This window comes from Carcharodon carcharias, chromosome 9 (genome assembly GCF_017639515.1).
Source record: "Carcharodon carcharias isolate sCarCar2 chromosome 9, sCarCar2.pri, whole genome shotgun sequence".
In the NCBI taxonomy this organism is placed as follows: Eukaryota; Metazoa; Chordata; class Chondrichthyes; order Lamniformes; family Lamnidae; genus Carcharodon; species Carcharodon carcharias.
Genome location: NC_054475.1, coordinates 90035016 through 90052807, shown reverse-complemented (window position 1 = coordinate 90052807; position 17792 = coordinate 90035016). Strand labels below are relative to the sequence as shown.

At 42.2% G+C, this 17792-nt stretch overlaps 1 protein-coding gene across 7 annotated transcripts in view; it reads left to right on the top strand.

Annotated features, from left to right (window-relative positions):
• Positions 1 to 17792, top strand: part of taf1 (TAF1 RNA polymerase II, TATA box binding protein (TBP)-associated factor) — a 153306-nt gene that overhangs the window by 116923 nt on the left and 18591 nt on the right. For all 7 annotated transcript variants that reach the window (XM_041195085.1, XM_041195088.1, XM_041195087.1 and 4 more), the window contains 7 exons: positions 8724 to 8832; positions 12567 to 12665; positions 13178 to 13355; positions 14389 to 14456; positions 15366 to 15488; positions 15592 to 15684; positions 15789 to 15873. In XM_041195085.1, the coding sequence (XP_041051019.1) occupies positions 8724 to 8832; positions 12567 to 12665; positions 13178 to 13355; positions 14389 to 14456; positions 15366 to 15488; positions 15592 to 15684; positions 15789 to 15873 (755 nt within the window). The remainder of the gene's footprint in view (positions 1 to 8723; positions 8833 to 12566; positions 12666 to 13177; positions 13356 to 14388; positions 14457 to 15365; positions 15489 to 15591; positions 15685 to 15788; positions 15874 to 17792) is intronic.

Below are 17792 nucleotides of genomic sequence, written 5' to 3'. Positions count from 1 at the left end.
AAGTGTGTGTGAGGGTGTGGGGGAGAGGGAGAGAGTGTGTGAGGGGGTGGGGGAGAGGGAGAGAGTGTGTGAGGGGGTGGGAGGAGAGAGAGAGAGAGTGGGGGTGGGGGGGAGAGAGAGCGAGTGTGTGGGGGAGAGGGGGAGAGAGAGAGGGTTTGAGGGGGTCGGGGGGAGAGAGTGTGTGTGAGGGGGTGGGGGGGAGGGAGGGAGTGGGGGAGAGGGAGAGACAGTGTGAGGGAGTGGGGGAGAGGGAGAGAGTGTGTGAAGGGGTGGGCTAGAGTGAGAGTGTGTGTGAGGGGGTGGTGGAGAGGGAGAGAGTGTGAGGGGATGGGGGAGAGGGAGAGTGTGAAGGGGTGGGGGAGAGGGAGAGTGTGTGAGGGGGTGGGGGAGAGGGAAAGTGTGTGTGAGGGTGTGGGGGAGAGGGAGAGAGTGTGTGAGGGGGTGGGGGAGAGGGAGAGAGTGTGTGAGGGTGTGGGAGAGAGGGAGAGAGTGTGTGAGGGGGTGGGAGAGAGGGAGAGAGTGTGTGAGGGGGTGGGAGAGAGGGAGAGAGTGTGTGAGCGGGTGGGGGAGAGGAAGAGAGTCTGTGAGGGGCTGGGGGAGAGGGAGGGGGTGGGGGAGAGGGAGAGAGAGGGGTTGAGGGAGAGAGAGAGGGTAGGGGAGAGGGAGTGTGTGTGTGAGGGGGTGGGGGAGAGGGAGTGTGTGTGTGAGGGGGTGGGGTAGAGGGAGAGTGTGTGTGAGGGGGTGGGGTAGAGGGAGAGTGTGTGTGAGGGGGTGGGGTAGAGGAAGAGTGTGTGTGAGAGGGTGGAGAGTGGGAGAGTATGTGAGGGGGTGGGGGAGAGGGAGAGAGTCTGTGAGGGGGTGAGGGAGAGGGAGAGAGTGAGAGGGGGTGGGGGAGAGGGAGAGAGAGGGGGTGGGGGAGAGGGAGAGAGAGGGGTTGGGGGAGAGGGAGAGAGAGAGGGTAGGGGAGAGGGAGAGTGTGTGTGAGGGGGTGGGGGAGAAGGAGTGTGTGTGTGATGGGGTGGGGTAGAGGGAGAGTGTGTGTGAGGTGGTGGGGTAGAGGAAGAGTGTGTGAGAGGGTGGAGAGTAGGAGAGAGTGTGTGAGGGGGTGGGGGAGAGGGAGAGAGTGTGTGAGGGGGTGGGGTAAAGGGAAAGTGTGTGTGAGGGGGTGGGGTAGAGGAAGAGTGTGTGTGAGAGGGTGGAGAGTGGGAGAGAGTGTGTGAGGGGGTGGGGGAGAGGGAGAGAGAGAGAAAGAGAGAGTGCTTGAAGGCGTGGGGGGGGGGCGGTGGGGTGGTGAGAGAGCGAGTGTGAGGGGAGCAGATGGGGAGCATGCATCACCCACAAACACCATCATGCACTCTCATCCACTCTCATTGCGTGAGTGAGTGAGCTTGGACGCACACACACTCTGTTATTATTCTTTTTTTTTTGGTCAGCAAGTTGTTTCTTTTTATACCTCCGTTTTATTTTGAAATTCATTTCTATTGTTGTGCCAAAGTTTATCCTTGTGGAATTTGCTCATCGGCACCTTGAGTGAGAAAAATTTTGAAATGTGGCCCCCCATGTGATAAGGTTGGACATGCCTGTACAAGATGCACTGCAGCAACTCACTGAGGCTCCCTCAACAGTACTTCCAAACCCGTGACCTCTTCAACCTAGAATGACAAGGGTAGCAGATGCATGGGAGCACCATCACCTGTGAGTTCCCCTCCAAGCCACGCACCACCCTGACTTGGAACTATATTGCTGTTCCTGGGTCAAAATCCTGGAACTCCTCCCTAACAGCACTGTGGGTGTACCTACACTACATGGACCACTGTGGTTCAAGAAGACTGCTCACCACTACCACCTCAAGGGCAGTTAGGATTGGGCAATAAATGCTAGCCTAACCAGTGACACCCATATTCTGTGAACGAATAAATAAAACCAAAAAAATTCACTGCTTTTATTTTAAACGTAAGCCTGTGCTCATCAAAACTCTGCTACCAGTATCTTAATCTGCTCCAATCCATTCAACTATCACCCTTATGCTTGCTTTTCTTCACATTCAATAATGCCTCAATTTCAAAAATGCCATCCTTGTTTTCAAATCCTTCCATGGGGTTGCCTCTCTCTATCTCTGTACCTTCCTCCAGCCTCTTAACCTTAAAAATATTTTCACTCCTCCAATTCTATATTTGTGTATCCTTGTTTTTAATTGCTCACCATTGACAGCCATGCTTTCAGCTGTGTTGGCCCTGAGCTGTGGAATTCCTTCCCTTAACTTTTCTGCCTCTAGCGCTTTCTCCTCTTAAAACTTCTCTCCTTGCCCTGATATCGCCTTCTGTGGCTTGCTGTTAAAAATGTTCTTATCACAATCTCTCTTGTTGAACATCTTGGGAATTTTTACTACATTAAATGCACTATCTAAATGTAAATTGTTTTGTGTATTTTTTTGGACTTTGGAATAGTGAGCAGAATTTTGAAATTTGCTGCTTAAGGGATTTTGGGAATCATTGATGAAGGCTGTCGATTGATTAGCAAAATGAGCATTTTAGGCAGGTAAAAGAGAGAGCTTGGGAACTGCTGTGCTTGCTGAACTTCATTGGTTCCCGGTCAGGAAATGTCTTGATTTTGAAATACTGATCCTTGTTTTCAAATCCCTCCATGGCCTCTCGTCCTCCTTACCTGTCTCATCTCCTCCAGCTCCTCAACCCTCTTGAGATATTTGCACTCCTCTAATTCTGGCCACAAGTATCCCTGATTTTAATTGTCCCACCATTGATGACCATGCCTTCACTTGTATGGGCCCTAATCTGAAATACCCTCTCTCCACCTCTCTACCTTGCTTTCTATCTTAAGATACTCCTTACAACTTACCTCTTTTAGCTTCTTTTGTCATCTGATCTAATATCTCCTTATGTGGCTCGATGTTATACTTTATTTTATAATGCTCCTGTGAGATCTTGGGATGTTTCTTTAAGTTAGAGGAGCAATACAAATATCAGTTGCTCTCTGAAATTGCAAGAGCAGCTAAATAAAGCTCCACAGGCCTATTTGCATTTGGGGTTTTATACAAGAGGAAAGAAGTACTGATAAGTTTGCACATGGCAATTGTTAATCCATAGCTAAAATAGTGTGTGGCATTTTGGATGGCCCCATAATAGAAAGGGCATTAAAGATGTGCAAAGATTTTAGCATAGCTTTACCAGGATGATACCAAGCTGATGGCAGGGTTGGGAAACTATAATAATCAGAGTGGGATTCAAGATAATAAAATTATTTCCACTGGTACATAGAAGGCCAAGATGACGCTTAATGAAGGATTTCTAAAAAAATTATGAATGTTAATAGATTAGCAATTATTTGCTTTGCTTGGGGAGCCTCTGGTCATCAATTCAAAATTGTTAGAATGAGGAGAGAGATTGGGGGAAAAATTCAAAATATAGAGTTGATGGAGAATGGAATGCTTTGGGACATGGAATAATTGAGCAGAAAACACTGGACCTTTTAAGGGAAACTTGAATAAATAATCGAAACACAAGATACAAGAACTTTGTGGAGTGAGCAGGACAGTGGGAACAATTTTAACAAAGGCTGACAGATATAGACTGAACGACTGCTTCCTGTGTTCTAAATTGCCTGTCGCGTTGCACCATCATGTCCTTTCTCATTTGTTCAGCTCTTACATAGAGCTGGAGTCGTTCTCCTTGGAACAAAGAAAATTGAAGGGTGATTTGACAGAGATGTATAAAATTATGACAGGTTTTGGTAAGGTAGACAAAAAAAAGCTCTTTCCATTAGCTGATGGTGCATGGTGTTGAGGACATAGATTTATGTTTTTGGGCAAGAAATGCAGGGGGGAATGTGAGGAATAACTTTTTTATGGAGCAAGTGGATACAACCTGGAACACTGCTGCAAAGTTGGTGGAAGGGGAGGTGTTAAATAATTTCAAAAGGAAATTGGTTGGATATTTGAGGGAAATAAACTTACAGGGCTATGGAGATAGTGTGGGGGAATGGGTCAGATCGGATTGCTCTACAGGGACATGGCATGGACTTGATGGGCCAAACGGCATCCTGCACCGGAATGACTTTGACTTTAGAAATTGATTGGCCATTGTCCAAATGCGAAAAAAACCATACGACCCTTTCAGCTCTGACCATTTTTCTTGGTTGAGAGGCTAATTACATTGGATCCAAATTGGCTCAGTGCAGATAGCTAAGGGTTATGTTTGATGGGTGCTTTTGTGACTAGAAGAGTTCCAGTAGGGCTCTGCAGAACTCAGTACTGGGTCGCTTGCTGTTTATTGTACATAAGTGATTTAGACTTACTGTAGGAGACTTAAGAGGTGGATGCAGGAAGGCAAATGGAATTGAATCCAGAAAACTGTGAAGTAGTGCATTTGGGGAGGGCAAACACAGCAAAGGTATACGCAATAAATGGTAGAATATTAAGTGTAGAGGAACAGGGAGTTTGGAGTAGACCCCCTGAAGGTAGGGCAGGTAGATAAAGTGGCCAGGAAGGCATATGGAATCCTTTACTTGTCAAGGCCTGGCGTATAAGATCATGGAGGCTGTGCTAGAACTGTATAAAATAGTAGCTAGACCATAGCTAGACTACTGTGTACAATTCTCATCACTGTATTACAGGAAGGATGTTATTACACTAGAGAGGATATGGAAGAGATTTACGAGGATGTTGCATTGGAGAATTTTTGCTCTGAGGAAAGATTGGATAGATTGGGGTTTTCTTTGCAACTGAGGAGATTTGATGTGTGTAAAATTATGAGATGCCCAGATAGAGTTATAAGAGGGACCTATTTCCATAAGAGAGGTCAATAATTGGGGGAATAGATTTAAAGTAATTTCTCCAGATTTCCATCAGCACCATTCCTGTCAGTATTTTTAGGTCCCACCCTCCTCCCCCACCAATGGTGCTAGATGCCAAATGGCATCTTTATTCCCTCCCCTCTCACCTCCAACAGCCTTGGACCTTATGGCATTCCTCCCAAGTTTTCCTAAACCTAAGGATTGTCTTTAAATATGCCAAACTTCAGGTCCCTCAGTGTTGCTAGACTCTGATAACATTTTGCATATTGCTGGCTCAAATATTGAATAAGACCCCATTCATTTGTGTTCTGGGACCTCAGTACCCACTCTCAGTCCTCAAAGTATTGAAACACCACAATCCATTGTTTCTAGACCCTCCCTCCAATTATCCCAGAATCAAGCTCACTCCCACCATATTGCCCAGGCTTAACTGCCCTTTCAGTCCTTCTGGACTCAAGGACTTCATGCCTCCCAATATATGGGCATCTCCTTTCTATTTCAAACATACTGCATGCATCATCTTCAGTGCTTGTTGGGCCCTGAGGTACTACTTCACTCTGGCTGCAAACCTTCTTTGTTTCCCCTATGCTGTCAGGCCTCAAGACAAACTACGTAAATGTAGCACATGTCTTCTGATACTGCTTATGGTTAGTTGATGTATTGTTTTCTCAGAATATGAATATCTACTAATCCTTAAGATGCTGCCTTATTCATTTGAGACAATAAAGGTTAGCTGCCATTAAGTTAGTTCATTCAGAGTTTAATTGTAATTGCAGTTGCAGGTTTGGACCCTTGCTTTATTTCTTTTTCTTTAAATGTGGTTTTTAATATCAATTGAAAAGCTGTGGTGATTCTGACTGGCATTTTTGGTCATTGTAGTTTTCTGTGTACATTGCAAATGACTGTTCATTTTTATGCTAATTTTAAATGAGACTTGAAGTATGATGGACACAAAATGTGATGAGGATATAGCATTTTTATTATTAGTGAACACCATGTGGCGTTGTCCTTGGTACATCTAACACTGCATTGCTTGGAGGACAGAACATATTGTGTAAAATGTAGTGTTTTATTGCTACAGAAATGTGGTTGTGTTCCTTTAGAACTTCAAGGTCCATTTGAAAAATGTATATTGGTTTTGTTAATTTTAAGTTTATTTGCTATTCAGGCTAGAGATTAGCTTTTCTAGTGAGAATGTCAAGAAGAAGTTTGCAAACATAATGGCATTTTTGGTCCTTGGTAAGTTTTCTATGCACTGGGAAAGACTGCTCTTATTTATGCTTCCACCACACTGCCCCAATCTAGGACAGATAAATTTTCATTAAACAGTGTATGATATCAGAAGAATGATGAGCATTTTATAAGTAAACTTATTAAAATATTGTGAATATCTGTGCATGTTCCATTCAAATATCTTTCATAAACGTTCCTATGAAGTTATGTTTAAATGTCCACAGTTGTCGTAATGTGCTGGTGACACTTTGCTGTAATGCCAGCAAAGCCAGTGGTACTCTTCTGTGTTGTAGAGGAGAGAGAAAGAAAAGGAATCGCAGGCTAGCTTCCACTCGTGCCTTGGCCTCTGCTTTGATTACTGCCCTGCTGTCTCCTATTTTGGCCCGCTCTGCCCTCTCTGCCTGTCCTGAACTGGCCATTTCTGGTCCACTCCAAACTTTCCAGCCACCTTTGTTGCTCCTTCATCAACTCTTTCCATCCATGTCCAGAACTGACTTGTCCAGCTTAAGCCAGAAGTCTTCATGGCCTGTTGCTATGCCAGCCAACCTAAACTGTCCCTGAGCTGTGCTGCTGCTAGCTATTTAAAAATTCATAAATTGGTGTACTTTTTGACCTTAAACTTGTAATTTTTATAACTGGCTAGAAACTACGTTCTCTCATAGGAGAGCGATAGGCAAAGGAAGAATGTCACATTTTGAAATTGAGCTAGAAAATCTCATATGTAAGGGCAGTGTGTTCTCTACAAATTGTACAGAGGAACATTTTTAATATCACTGACTTTCAATGCACTTGTAACATTTTTTCATTTACAAGTCATTGAGTATTTAATGGGTTTGAATTTGTGTGCAATTATTTTAATAGAAAGAAAATTACGAGGATAGAAAATGAATTCAATCTGGGAATCCTGATTGAGAATAGATTAAAGCTATCAGAACATTACTTGATAGCATTTAGTAAAAGTCATTAATATATATCAGGAAGAGTAGGGGTCCTAACTCAGGTCCCTGGGGAACTCCACTATAAACCTTCCTCCGGTTCGAAAAACAACCATTCACCTCTACTCTTTGTTTCTTGTCACTTAGCCAAATTTGTATCCATGTTGCTACTGCCCCTTTTACTCTCTGAGCTCTAACTTTGCTCACACGTCTATTGTGCGGCACTTTATCAAATTCCTTTTGGAAATCCATGTGTACCACAGCAGCAGCATTACCCTCATTAACCCCCTCTGTTACCTCATACTCAAGCAAGTTAGTTAAACATAATTTTCACTCAACAAATGCATGCTGGCTTTCCTGAATGAATCTAGTGAAGATTGGAAAATCATCCTCAGAGCATCTGCTATCTATTCCCTGACTTCCTTCAGCAGCCTCGGAAACAATCCATCTGGCCCTGGTGACTTGTCAACCTTCAAGGATTTCAACCCATCGAGTACTTCCTCTCTCTTTATGACTATCCCGTCCAATATCTTGCAGTGTTCCTCCTAGACTACTATATCTACATCCTCTCTTTCCTTTGTAAACACGGAGACAAAATATCCATTCAAAACCCTTCCCACAGCCTCTGCATCTACAGACAAGTTTCCATCTTCATCTCTGATAGGTTCCACTTTTTCCTTAACTAACCTTTTAGCATTAATGTATTGGTAAAACATCTTTGGGTTATTTTTAATTTTACTTGCTAATCTTTTTTCATGCCCTCCCTTTGATTTCCTTATTTTTTTTACTTAATCCCTGCAATTCCTATATTTGCCTAGGCTATCTGCAGTGCTTAGTTCTTTGTGCCTATTGTACGCTTTCTTTTTCTGTTTGATCTCCCCCTGTGTTCCTCTAGACAACCAGGGGGGGTCTAGATTCGGCAGTACCACTCTTATGTTTGTAGGGGACATGTCTACTTTGTACAATTAGGAATCTCGCTTTTTAGTGCTTCCCACTGGTTTTCCACTATTTTATCCTCCAGCAGTGCTATCCAGTCCACCTCAGCCAAGTCCCTTCTCATTTCTGCAAAATTTGCCTTCCCCCAGTTCAAGACTTTTTACTCCTGCCTTATCTCTGCCCTTTTCCATGGTAAAGCTAAATTCAACTGAATTGTGATCACTGTCACCAATATGGTCACCAACTGTCACTTCACCCACTTGCCTTTCTTCATTCCCCAATACTAGGTCTAGAATTCCATCTTCTCTCATTGGGTTTGTCACTAATTGGTTGAAAAAGTTTTCCTGGACACACTGCATGAATTTTTCTCCCTCAGTGCCCCTTCTATTGTTTGAATCCCAGTTGATATTAGGACAGTTGAAGTCCCCTACTATTATTGCCCTCTTGTTCTTACAAGCAGAAATTTGCCTACATATTTGTTCTACTATCTCCCTTTCACTATACGATGACCAGGACTGTAGAAGGCAAAGTAGATGCTTTTACATCTAGCAATTCATGAGTTCTTATGAATGTATAAAACTGTGTGCAATCTGTGAGCAACTTTGTAGGGGTTAACTTCCAGCTTTCATTGTTAAATATCCATGAATCTATATTTTCACTGTGTTATTCTGCAATGCCAAAGTCACTTATGGCTTCTCAAATGTGGAATAATGATTTATGTATCTGAATGTCTGAAGCATCCTCTACAACTGGCTTTTCTCTAACTTCTAAATTTCTTTATTCTAAATATTCTAACATTTGATATTTCAGTGCAGATGAAGTGCGCAGGAAATCTTTGGTCCTCAAATTCCCCAAACAGCAGCTTCCTCCGAAACGCCGTAGACGAGTGGGAACTACTGTCCACTGTGATTATCTAAACGTAAGCCCTTTTTTTATTTTTGAACAAAACGGAAAGTTCCGAAAATACTCAGAAGGTCTGGCAGCATCTGTGGAAAGAGAAACAAAGAGTTAAAATTTCAAGCTGAAAATGACTCCTCTTCAGAACTGAAGGATGGTAGAAATGTGTTTTTTTTTAACTTGTACTGTTTCTTGAATTGTTTATTGATTTCTGAGCCAAATTTAAAACAATTTCCTGAATTATTAGAGGCTTGCAACAGGCTTAGAACAGTTACTGGTATAATTTTAGTTCCAGAAATTCTATAATACAAATTCATCAATATTCTACTGTTCCTCACACTTTATATGTGGAAGTCTTAAAAAGTGCAGGAAACAACAGATTACCAAATGTGAATATACCCAGAAAGGGGACTTGGTGCACTGAGTTAACATGTTGTCTTTTAGAACATAAACTTGCAATTGTGCAGCATCTTTAAAATCGTGAATGACAAAGGAACAAGAGATCTCGCAGAGAATGGATGTTAAGCAGTAATATGTTAAGACAGTACTTTCTACACAGGTCAGCGATGATACTTGGAAAGTTTGAACCCAGAGCTGGTAAAAGTGTGACAGTGGGGGTAAATCTAGATAGAGGCAAGCAATTTTACTGAGATGGAAATAGGTCATTTTGGCGATAGGATAAAGATTTTGAAGCATACCATAAAATCAAACAGGACGCCAAGATCTGTTTGAGGAAGAACCACAGACAGTAGTGAATGCCAAAATCAAGTTTGAGAAGGTCTCTCGCATCCACTATGTCAGATTTTAGGGAAGGTGTTTTGACATACTGGACGTAATCATTCAGTCAAGATCAGAGAGTTGTGTGGAAATTTTTTTAGTTGTCCATGGGATTTTGAAGGTCAATTAACTCAGCTCCAGGACATCAGCAGCCGAAATGTACTCAGCCACAATCTGTAACCTCATGGCCTGGCAAATCCCCCACTCTACTATTACCACCAAGCCAGGAGACCAACCCTGGTTGAATGAAGAGTGCAGGAGGACATGTCAGGAGCAGCACCAGGCATACCCAAAGATGAGTTATTAACCTGGTGAAGCTACCACACAGGCGAACTTGCATGTCAAACAGTAAAAGCAGCAACTAATGGACAGAGCTAAGCAATTCCACAACCAACGGATCAGATTCAAGCTCTGCAGTCCTGTCACATCCATTTGCGAATGGTAGTGGATGACTAAACAGCTCATTGGAGGAGGCGGCTCCACAAATATCTCCATCTTCAAAGATGGGGGAGCCCAGCACATCATTGCAAAAGATAAAGCTGAAATATTTGCAACAATATTCGCCCAGAAATGCCGAGTGGATGTTCTATCTTGGCCTCTTCCGGAGGTCCCCAGCATCACATGTCAGCCTTCAGCCGATTCGATTCACTCCATGTAATATCAAGAAACGGCTGGAGGCACTGGATACAGCAAAGGCTAGGGGCTCTGACAATATACCATCAATAGTACTGATGACTTATGCTGCAGAACTTGCAACACTCCTAGCCAAACTGTTCCAGTACACTTACAACACTGGCATCTACCTGACAATGTGGAAAACTGCCCAGGTATGTCCTGTACACAAAAGGCAGGACAAATCCAACTCAGTCAATTACTGCCCCATCAGTTTACCCTCCATCAGTAAAATGATGGAAGGGGTCATCAACAATGCTGTCGAGTGGCGCTTGCTTCGCAATAACCTGCTCATTGACGTTCAGTTTGGGTTCCGCCAGCATCACTCATCTTCTGACCTCATTACAGCCTTGGTTCAAACATGGTCAAAAGAGCTGAACTCCAGAGGTGAGAGTGACTACCCTTGATGTCAAGGCAGCATTTGACTGAGTGTGGCATCGAGGAGTCCTAGCAAAACGGGGGTCAATGGGAATTGGGGGAAAAATTTTTGCTGGTTGGAGTCGTACCTAGCACAAAGGAAGACGGCTGTGGTTGTTGGAGCTCAATCATCTCAGTTATAGGACATCATTGCTGGAGTTCCTGAGGGTAGTGTCCTAGGCACAACCATCTTCGGTTGCTTTATCAATGACCAATCTTTCATCATAAGTTCAGAAATGGGGATGTTCGCTGATGATTGCACAATGTTCACTATTCGTGACTCCTCAGATGCTGAAGTAGTTCATGTCCAAATGCAGCAAGACCTGGACAATATCCAGGCTTGGGCTGCCATGTGGTGCCACTTAAGTGCCAGGCAATGGCCATCTGCAACAAGAAAGAATCTCACTATCGCCCCTTGACATTCAATTGCATTACAAACGCTGAATCCCCCACCATCAACATCCTGGGATTACCATTGACCGGAAACTGAATTGGACTAACCATTTAAACACTGGCTATAAGAGCAGGTCAGAAGCTAGGAATCGTGTGACGAGTAACTCACCACCTGACTCCCCAAAGCTTGTGCACCATCTATAAGGCGCAAGTCAGGAGTATGATAGAATACTCTCCACTTACCTGGATGAGTGCAGCTCCAACAACATTCAAGAAGCTTGACACCATCCAGGACAAAGCAGCCAACTTGATTGGCACCCCATCCACAGGTCTTGCTACATTTGGACATGAACTACTTCAGTATCTGAGGAGTCACGAATGGTGCTGAAAACTGTGGAATTCACAGTGAATATCCCCATTTCTGACCTTATGAAGGAAGGAAGGTCATCCACTCTGCACTTCTGGCCAAAGATTGTTGCAAATATTTCAGTTTTATCTTTTGCAATGATGTGCTGGGCTCCCCTATCATTAAAGATGGGGATATTTATGGAGCTGCCTCCTCTAATGAGTTGTTTAATCACCCACCACCATTCATGGCTGGATGTGGCAGGACTGCAGTGCTTGGATCTGTTGGTTGTGGAATCGCTTAGCTCTGTCTATCAGTTGCTACTTTTGCTGCTTGGCCTGCAAGTAGCCCTGTGTTGTAACTTCACCAGGTTGGCACCTCATTTTTAGGTATGCCTGTTGCTGCTCCTGGCATACCCTCCTGCACTCTTCATTGAATTGGGGTTGGTCCCCTGGCTTGCTGGTAATGGTAGAGTAGGGGATATGCCAGCCATGAGATTATAGACTGTGGCCAAGTACAATTCTGCTGCTGCTGATGGCCCACAGTGCCTCATGGTTGCCCACTCTTGAGCTGCTAGATCTGTTCAAAATCTATCCCATTTAGCACAGTGGTAGTGCTGCACAATACCTTGTCACCACAAGGACTGTGCGCTGGTCACTCCTATCATGGACAAATCTATCTGTGGCAGGCAGGTTCGTGAGGATGAAGTCAACTATGTTCTTCCCTCACCACCTGACCCAGACCCGTGTCGAGCAGCTGTGGCCTTTTGGACTTGGCCAGTTTGGTCTATAGTCGTGAGTACATTCTGCACCCTTGCCACCTCAGTGCTTCCTCCAACAGGTATACAACATGGAGGAGCACTGATTCATCAGCTGAAGGAGGATGGTACGTGGTAATCAGCAGGAAGTTTCCTTGCCCACGTTTGACCTGATGCCATGAGACTTCATGAGGTCCGGAGTTGATGTTGAGGGTAGAGGGTGAGATTTGAACCTGGATCCCCAGAGCATTACCTTGGGTCCCTGGATTACTAGTCCAGTGACAATACAACTGCGCCACTGCCTCACCCCTAAGAGGTGAGAAATGTTATTCTAGTGATCAGAGCTCTTGATGCTGCAAAACGGTTCACTTTTGTTTTCTTTCTCCCTTAATAGAGACCTCACAAGTCCATTCATAGACGACGGACGGACCCGATGGTCACCCTATCATCCATTTTAGAAGGAATCATCAATGACATGCGAGACCTAGCAAACGTGAGAGCTCACAGATTTTATTTTATTTAAAGCGTGGGAGAAGGAAGGGGCAGCAATTTAAAAATTGAGATGTGCACAACAGATTAACGTGTTTCATTTTCACCTCTCTGACCTGCATTAAAATCTTGTCCTGACTGACAGGATTAAAATTTTTCCTGGTTGTATGGGTACTATAAAAAGAAGTTTTGGGAATCTCAGTCCAGTTATTTGTGAACTTGGGCTCATAGCCCAAAACAGCCCTTAAATTGATATCAGTGGACACTCACTTCAGATGAATGGTTTAGAAAATTCAATGTTTTGATCCCTATAGGGATTATATTCACTCGGGGAATGTGCTGGAAATGTATCTCTTTGCACTATTCCTGTTAACATACTCTATATTACCATTCAGTTCCATTTTTCCACTAAATTGTTTGAAAGGTAAGCATGTGAGAGAATAATGTGTCAGTTCAACAAGAGAGGCATTTCTATTTCATTTGATTTTCCATATTAACGTCTCTTGCTCTCCCCAGACTTATCCATTCCACACACCAGTTAACGCAAAGGTTGTGAAGGATTATTATAAAATTATCACTAAACCAATGGACTTGCAGACCTTGAGAGAGAATGTCCGCAAACGGATGTGCCATTCACGAGAAGAATTTCGAGAGCAAGTGGAACTTATTGTAAAAAACTGTGCCACATACAATGGTAAGAGCTGCAGGTTATTCTTACAAAATCATTTATATATTTTTTAAAATCATGAAGGAGCTTTGAATCATAATGTATAAAGATTATATTCCTGAAATAAGGTGTTCAGTAAATCGGGTAACAGACCTAATTCAACATTGAAAAATATGTGGTAAGAATAAGAAAAAGAAAATTACTTTGAATGATAGCAGACTAAAAGAGCAGCGAAATTGGCATGCAGATACACAAGCCATTACAAATAACAATACATGTAGACAAGGCCATAAAAAGGCAAATGGAGTTCTTGGTTTTGTATCTAAAGGCATAGAAAATAAAAATGAAGTAATCTTGAATTTGTACAAAACGTGAGGCCACTGTTGGAATAATTTTCAAAATTTAGAGCACCTCATTATGGGAAGGATTAAAAAGCAATGGAAAAGGTGTAATATTGATTTCCAGGACGTTGCCTGGGTTAAAGGATTAGTTGTAGCGAAAAGGCTGTGAATATAGGGCTTTGTTAGAATGAGATGTTTAGGGGTAATCTGATGCTAAATCCTTAAGATTATGAAGGATTATAGGGTTAAAAATGATTGTTTCCACTGATTGAGATAGTAATGTGAAGGCACATACCATTTGAGCAAGGTGTTCAGAATGTGGAATGACTGAAATAGAATCCATAAATTCTTCTAAAAGAGAATTAGGTGGTAGTTCAGAAAAGAGGAATTTTAAATGATGTGAGACATGAGAAGCAGAATGTAGCAGCAGCTACATGGCTGATGTGGAGAAAAACATAGTTGCAGACATGGTGGTACAAATGGGCAGTTTCTGCGCTGTAACATACTGAGAGAGAGCTGGAACTCCATCTGTTTTGAGTAAAAGGGGTGTGGAATAATTTGGAAGCTGGCAGTTGTGAAGTGGTGATTGTGCACATATTTGGATGGATAAGTGATGAGTATGTGAGGAGAGTAGAATGGTGGGTTTTATGCAGGTAGGTGCATGGTCACAGAAATAATATGTAAGTGGCTGCACTGAGTACCTGTTTGCCTCTCTCCAGGTACGAAGCATCCTCTGACCCAAATTGCTCAAGGTATGGTGGAACTCTGTGACATGAAGTTCAAAGAGGTGAATAGTAAGACTCATTCTGTATCAACTTGCTATGTGCTTCCCATTGCAACCTATAACCTCTGCTTTTCAGTACCACTGTGCTTAAAATGCTAAAATAATTATAAGAATATACAGTAAAATTTGAATGAAATATTTATAAAATAAAAGCTTGTTCCTTGTTGAGTTCATTTTCTGAAGGATTTTTTTTGGTTATTCTAGAGTACTTGTCAATTTAACATTTTTAATGTACCTTTCATGAGAGGAATTCTGTGAGCACATGGAAGTCATTGTAAAAACTGTGTCCTTTACAATGGGTAAGATTGAACTGGCCAAAATTTGCTCAGACACTGAGAAAAGGAAATACTCCTTCATTCACTCCCCAAAGGACTTGTGAAGTGTAGTCACTGTTGTAATATAAGAATCAGGGTTGTTAATATGTGCTCAAAAAGGCCCACAAACTGCAGTGAGTTATTTCCAGATAACCTGTTGTTCAGATCTTGGTTGAGGAATAGTTATTGACCTGGATACTTGTGAACCCCCTGCCCTTTGAAATAATGCCGTGGGATCTTTTACGACTATCTGAGAGGGCAAGCTGGCCCTCGATTTAACTTCCTATCAGAATGACAGAACCTCAGATAGCACTCCCTCAATTCTGCACCGCAGTGTCAGTCTAGTTTTTATGCTGGTTTCTGAAACTGGAACCTGTGATTGAGTTCACATTGGGTAAGCTTGTTTTCTGAACCCCGCCCCCCCCCGCCATTTTCCTCTCAACTAGCATGCGGCCTCTGTCGATGAGGAAAATCCACAGTGCCCTCACAACCCTCTTTAGGCTAAAGATTATATTTATAGGATTTGTAAAGTGATGACTTCATTGGAATGGGATTCACTTTTAATTATAATTTTCAAGATTTTATTTGCTTTTATTAGAAAGAAGATAAACTGGTCCGTCTGGAGAAAGCCATTAATCCTCTTCTGGATGATGATGATCAAGTTGCCTTCTCCTTTATACTGGATAACATTGTCACTCAAAAGATGATGGCTGTGCCAGATGTAAGTCAGACTCGATGTGTCTGTCTCCCCTAAAGGTTTGATGCAAATTAAATCGAGAGAACTGTTGGGATCTGTATTGTTAACACTTTTCCTCCTTCCTCAGTCCTGGCCCTTCCATCATCCTGTTAATAAAAAGTTTGTTCCTGATTATTACAAAGTGATCACAAATCCCATGGACCTTGAAACAGTGCGAAAGGTATGAAAATTAACTTTTCTGAAGCGGCTGTATGGAGTTTCTGTACTCGCTTGTCAATTCTATGATGTCGTTATTAAAATCTCTCAATGTTTCTGGTATTGCAGAATATTTCCAAGCATAAGTACCATAATCGTGATGTATTCCTGCAGGATGTGGAACTTATTCTCTCCAACAGTATCAAGTATAATGGTAAAACCAATAATATGCCTTCTTAGCACAGTTCCATCACTGTATTTGTAATTACCTCTGTCAAACATTTTTTAATTTAATAAATGCATTCCTTGTAATCCCCAGTATAAGTGAAACTGTAGGTAGTTGGGCTCTGGAGGGGGTGAGGATGAACTACAGGCTGTGAGATCAAAAAGCATGTGGTTGCCATTGTTCAGGGGGGGAGAAATGTAAACAGTAGTTTAAAAAAATGTCAATTAGCAGAAAAAAATGTTCAAGAATAAACTTCAATATTTTTCTATCCCCACAAAGAAATTAGAAGTATACCAGCCAGGGAATATGTTGCCATTATATACATGTAAGAAACATGGTTGTGAACAGAAAGTGGGCATGAAGTGGAGAAATGAGACACAATGGCATACTTATTGAATTTTTTTGACAGTTTTCACCAAATGTTCTCATAGCCGCTATCCCATTAGATTTGCACTTGCATAGTGCCTGTGATGATTTTGGGACACCCCAAAGCACTTCCTAGCCAATTAGGTACTTTTGAATTGTAGCCATTGTTGGTCATTTAGGGAAATATTGTCATTTTGTAACAGCAAGGTCCTACAAGATAAGAATGAGATAAATTGCTACATTAAGCACTATTGGTTGAGGAATAAATGTTGACCAGGACACTGGGAGAACTTGAATAGTGGTATGGGATCTTTTACATCCACCCAAGAGGGCAGACAGGCCATTGGTTTAACATTTCATCCAAAGATGTCTCCTTCAACAGTGCAGCACTCCCTCAGTGTTATGTTGAAAGTCAGTCCTGATTGTGTCAGTCTCTTAGAGTGATGTCTCTCAGACAAGATTGCTGCCATTGAGAGAAAGTTGACAGATACAGATCAAAATGGGTTATTTTAGTATCTCGTATCCAAATGGTGGCACCACGTTTGAACAGTTTCCAATATCAATCGCCTTCAAAAAGGTATTAAGTGTGTTGAAGAGGATGTAGAGAAGAATTATGAGGAAGATTGAGTTAAAAATTCAAATGAAAAAGATGTTGTAGAACCTTGATTTCACCCGATGAATGAAGATTGAGAAGCAACTTAATTCAGGCTTTTAAGATGATGAAAGGAAAGAATGATACCGATATAAGTAATGCAGTAATTCAAGGGATTCATCGGGCTGGAGTTTTATAGGATGCTTTTTTCACAACTCTTGTGTGGGATTGAATTTCATCAAATTTGGTGAATACTAATTAACTAAGTTTCATCTTTAATTTAAAAAAGTTTGTTGGTTACCTGCCAAGTAATGGTATTGAAGATTTTAAGGAAGAATAGGAAAACGTTACGATTTGTCTCGCTGTAGGCAAGAATATTTAGATGAGGTTTGTTTTGCACTTTTAAAACTTGACTTGTTGAAATCCAGTCAGGAATTTTTGAATTAGACTGGGTGGAGATCATGACTGTGTAGTTGTGCATGGTATATTAGAAGAATGTGCGTGATGAATGTAGGTAGCAGAAGCAAGTAGGGGAGCTTTGTCTGAGAGACAGTGTTAGATTGGAAGGATTAGTTAACCAAGAGTCATGCTGCATGCTTGAGAACCACTGATGTATAATATTTTACATGTATAGACTACACAGGTGCCGATATTGGCAAGAGAGGATTTCATAACTATTGAGAATCATTTTCATACACAAAGATGGCTGGTTGGCAGAAGCAATGTGGGTAATGAGGATTACAGTAAAATAACAATTGAAAGCTATGGTTAGCCACTAGAGTGCTTAATTAAGGAAATATGGATTTAATGTGGTGTTGCAATCACTGACTCCTGACTTAGGAGTCCTGCAGCTGGTGGCAAACCCAGGACAAGCATGCCAGTTTTGATAAGGCTGGTGCCTTTGTAAGCTATTCTTACCGTGTTTTCTCAAATTCCAGCCTAGCGATTC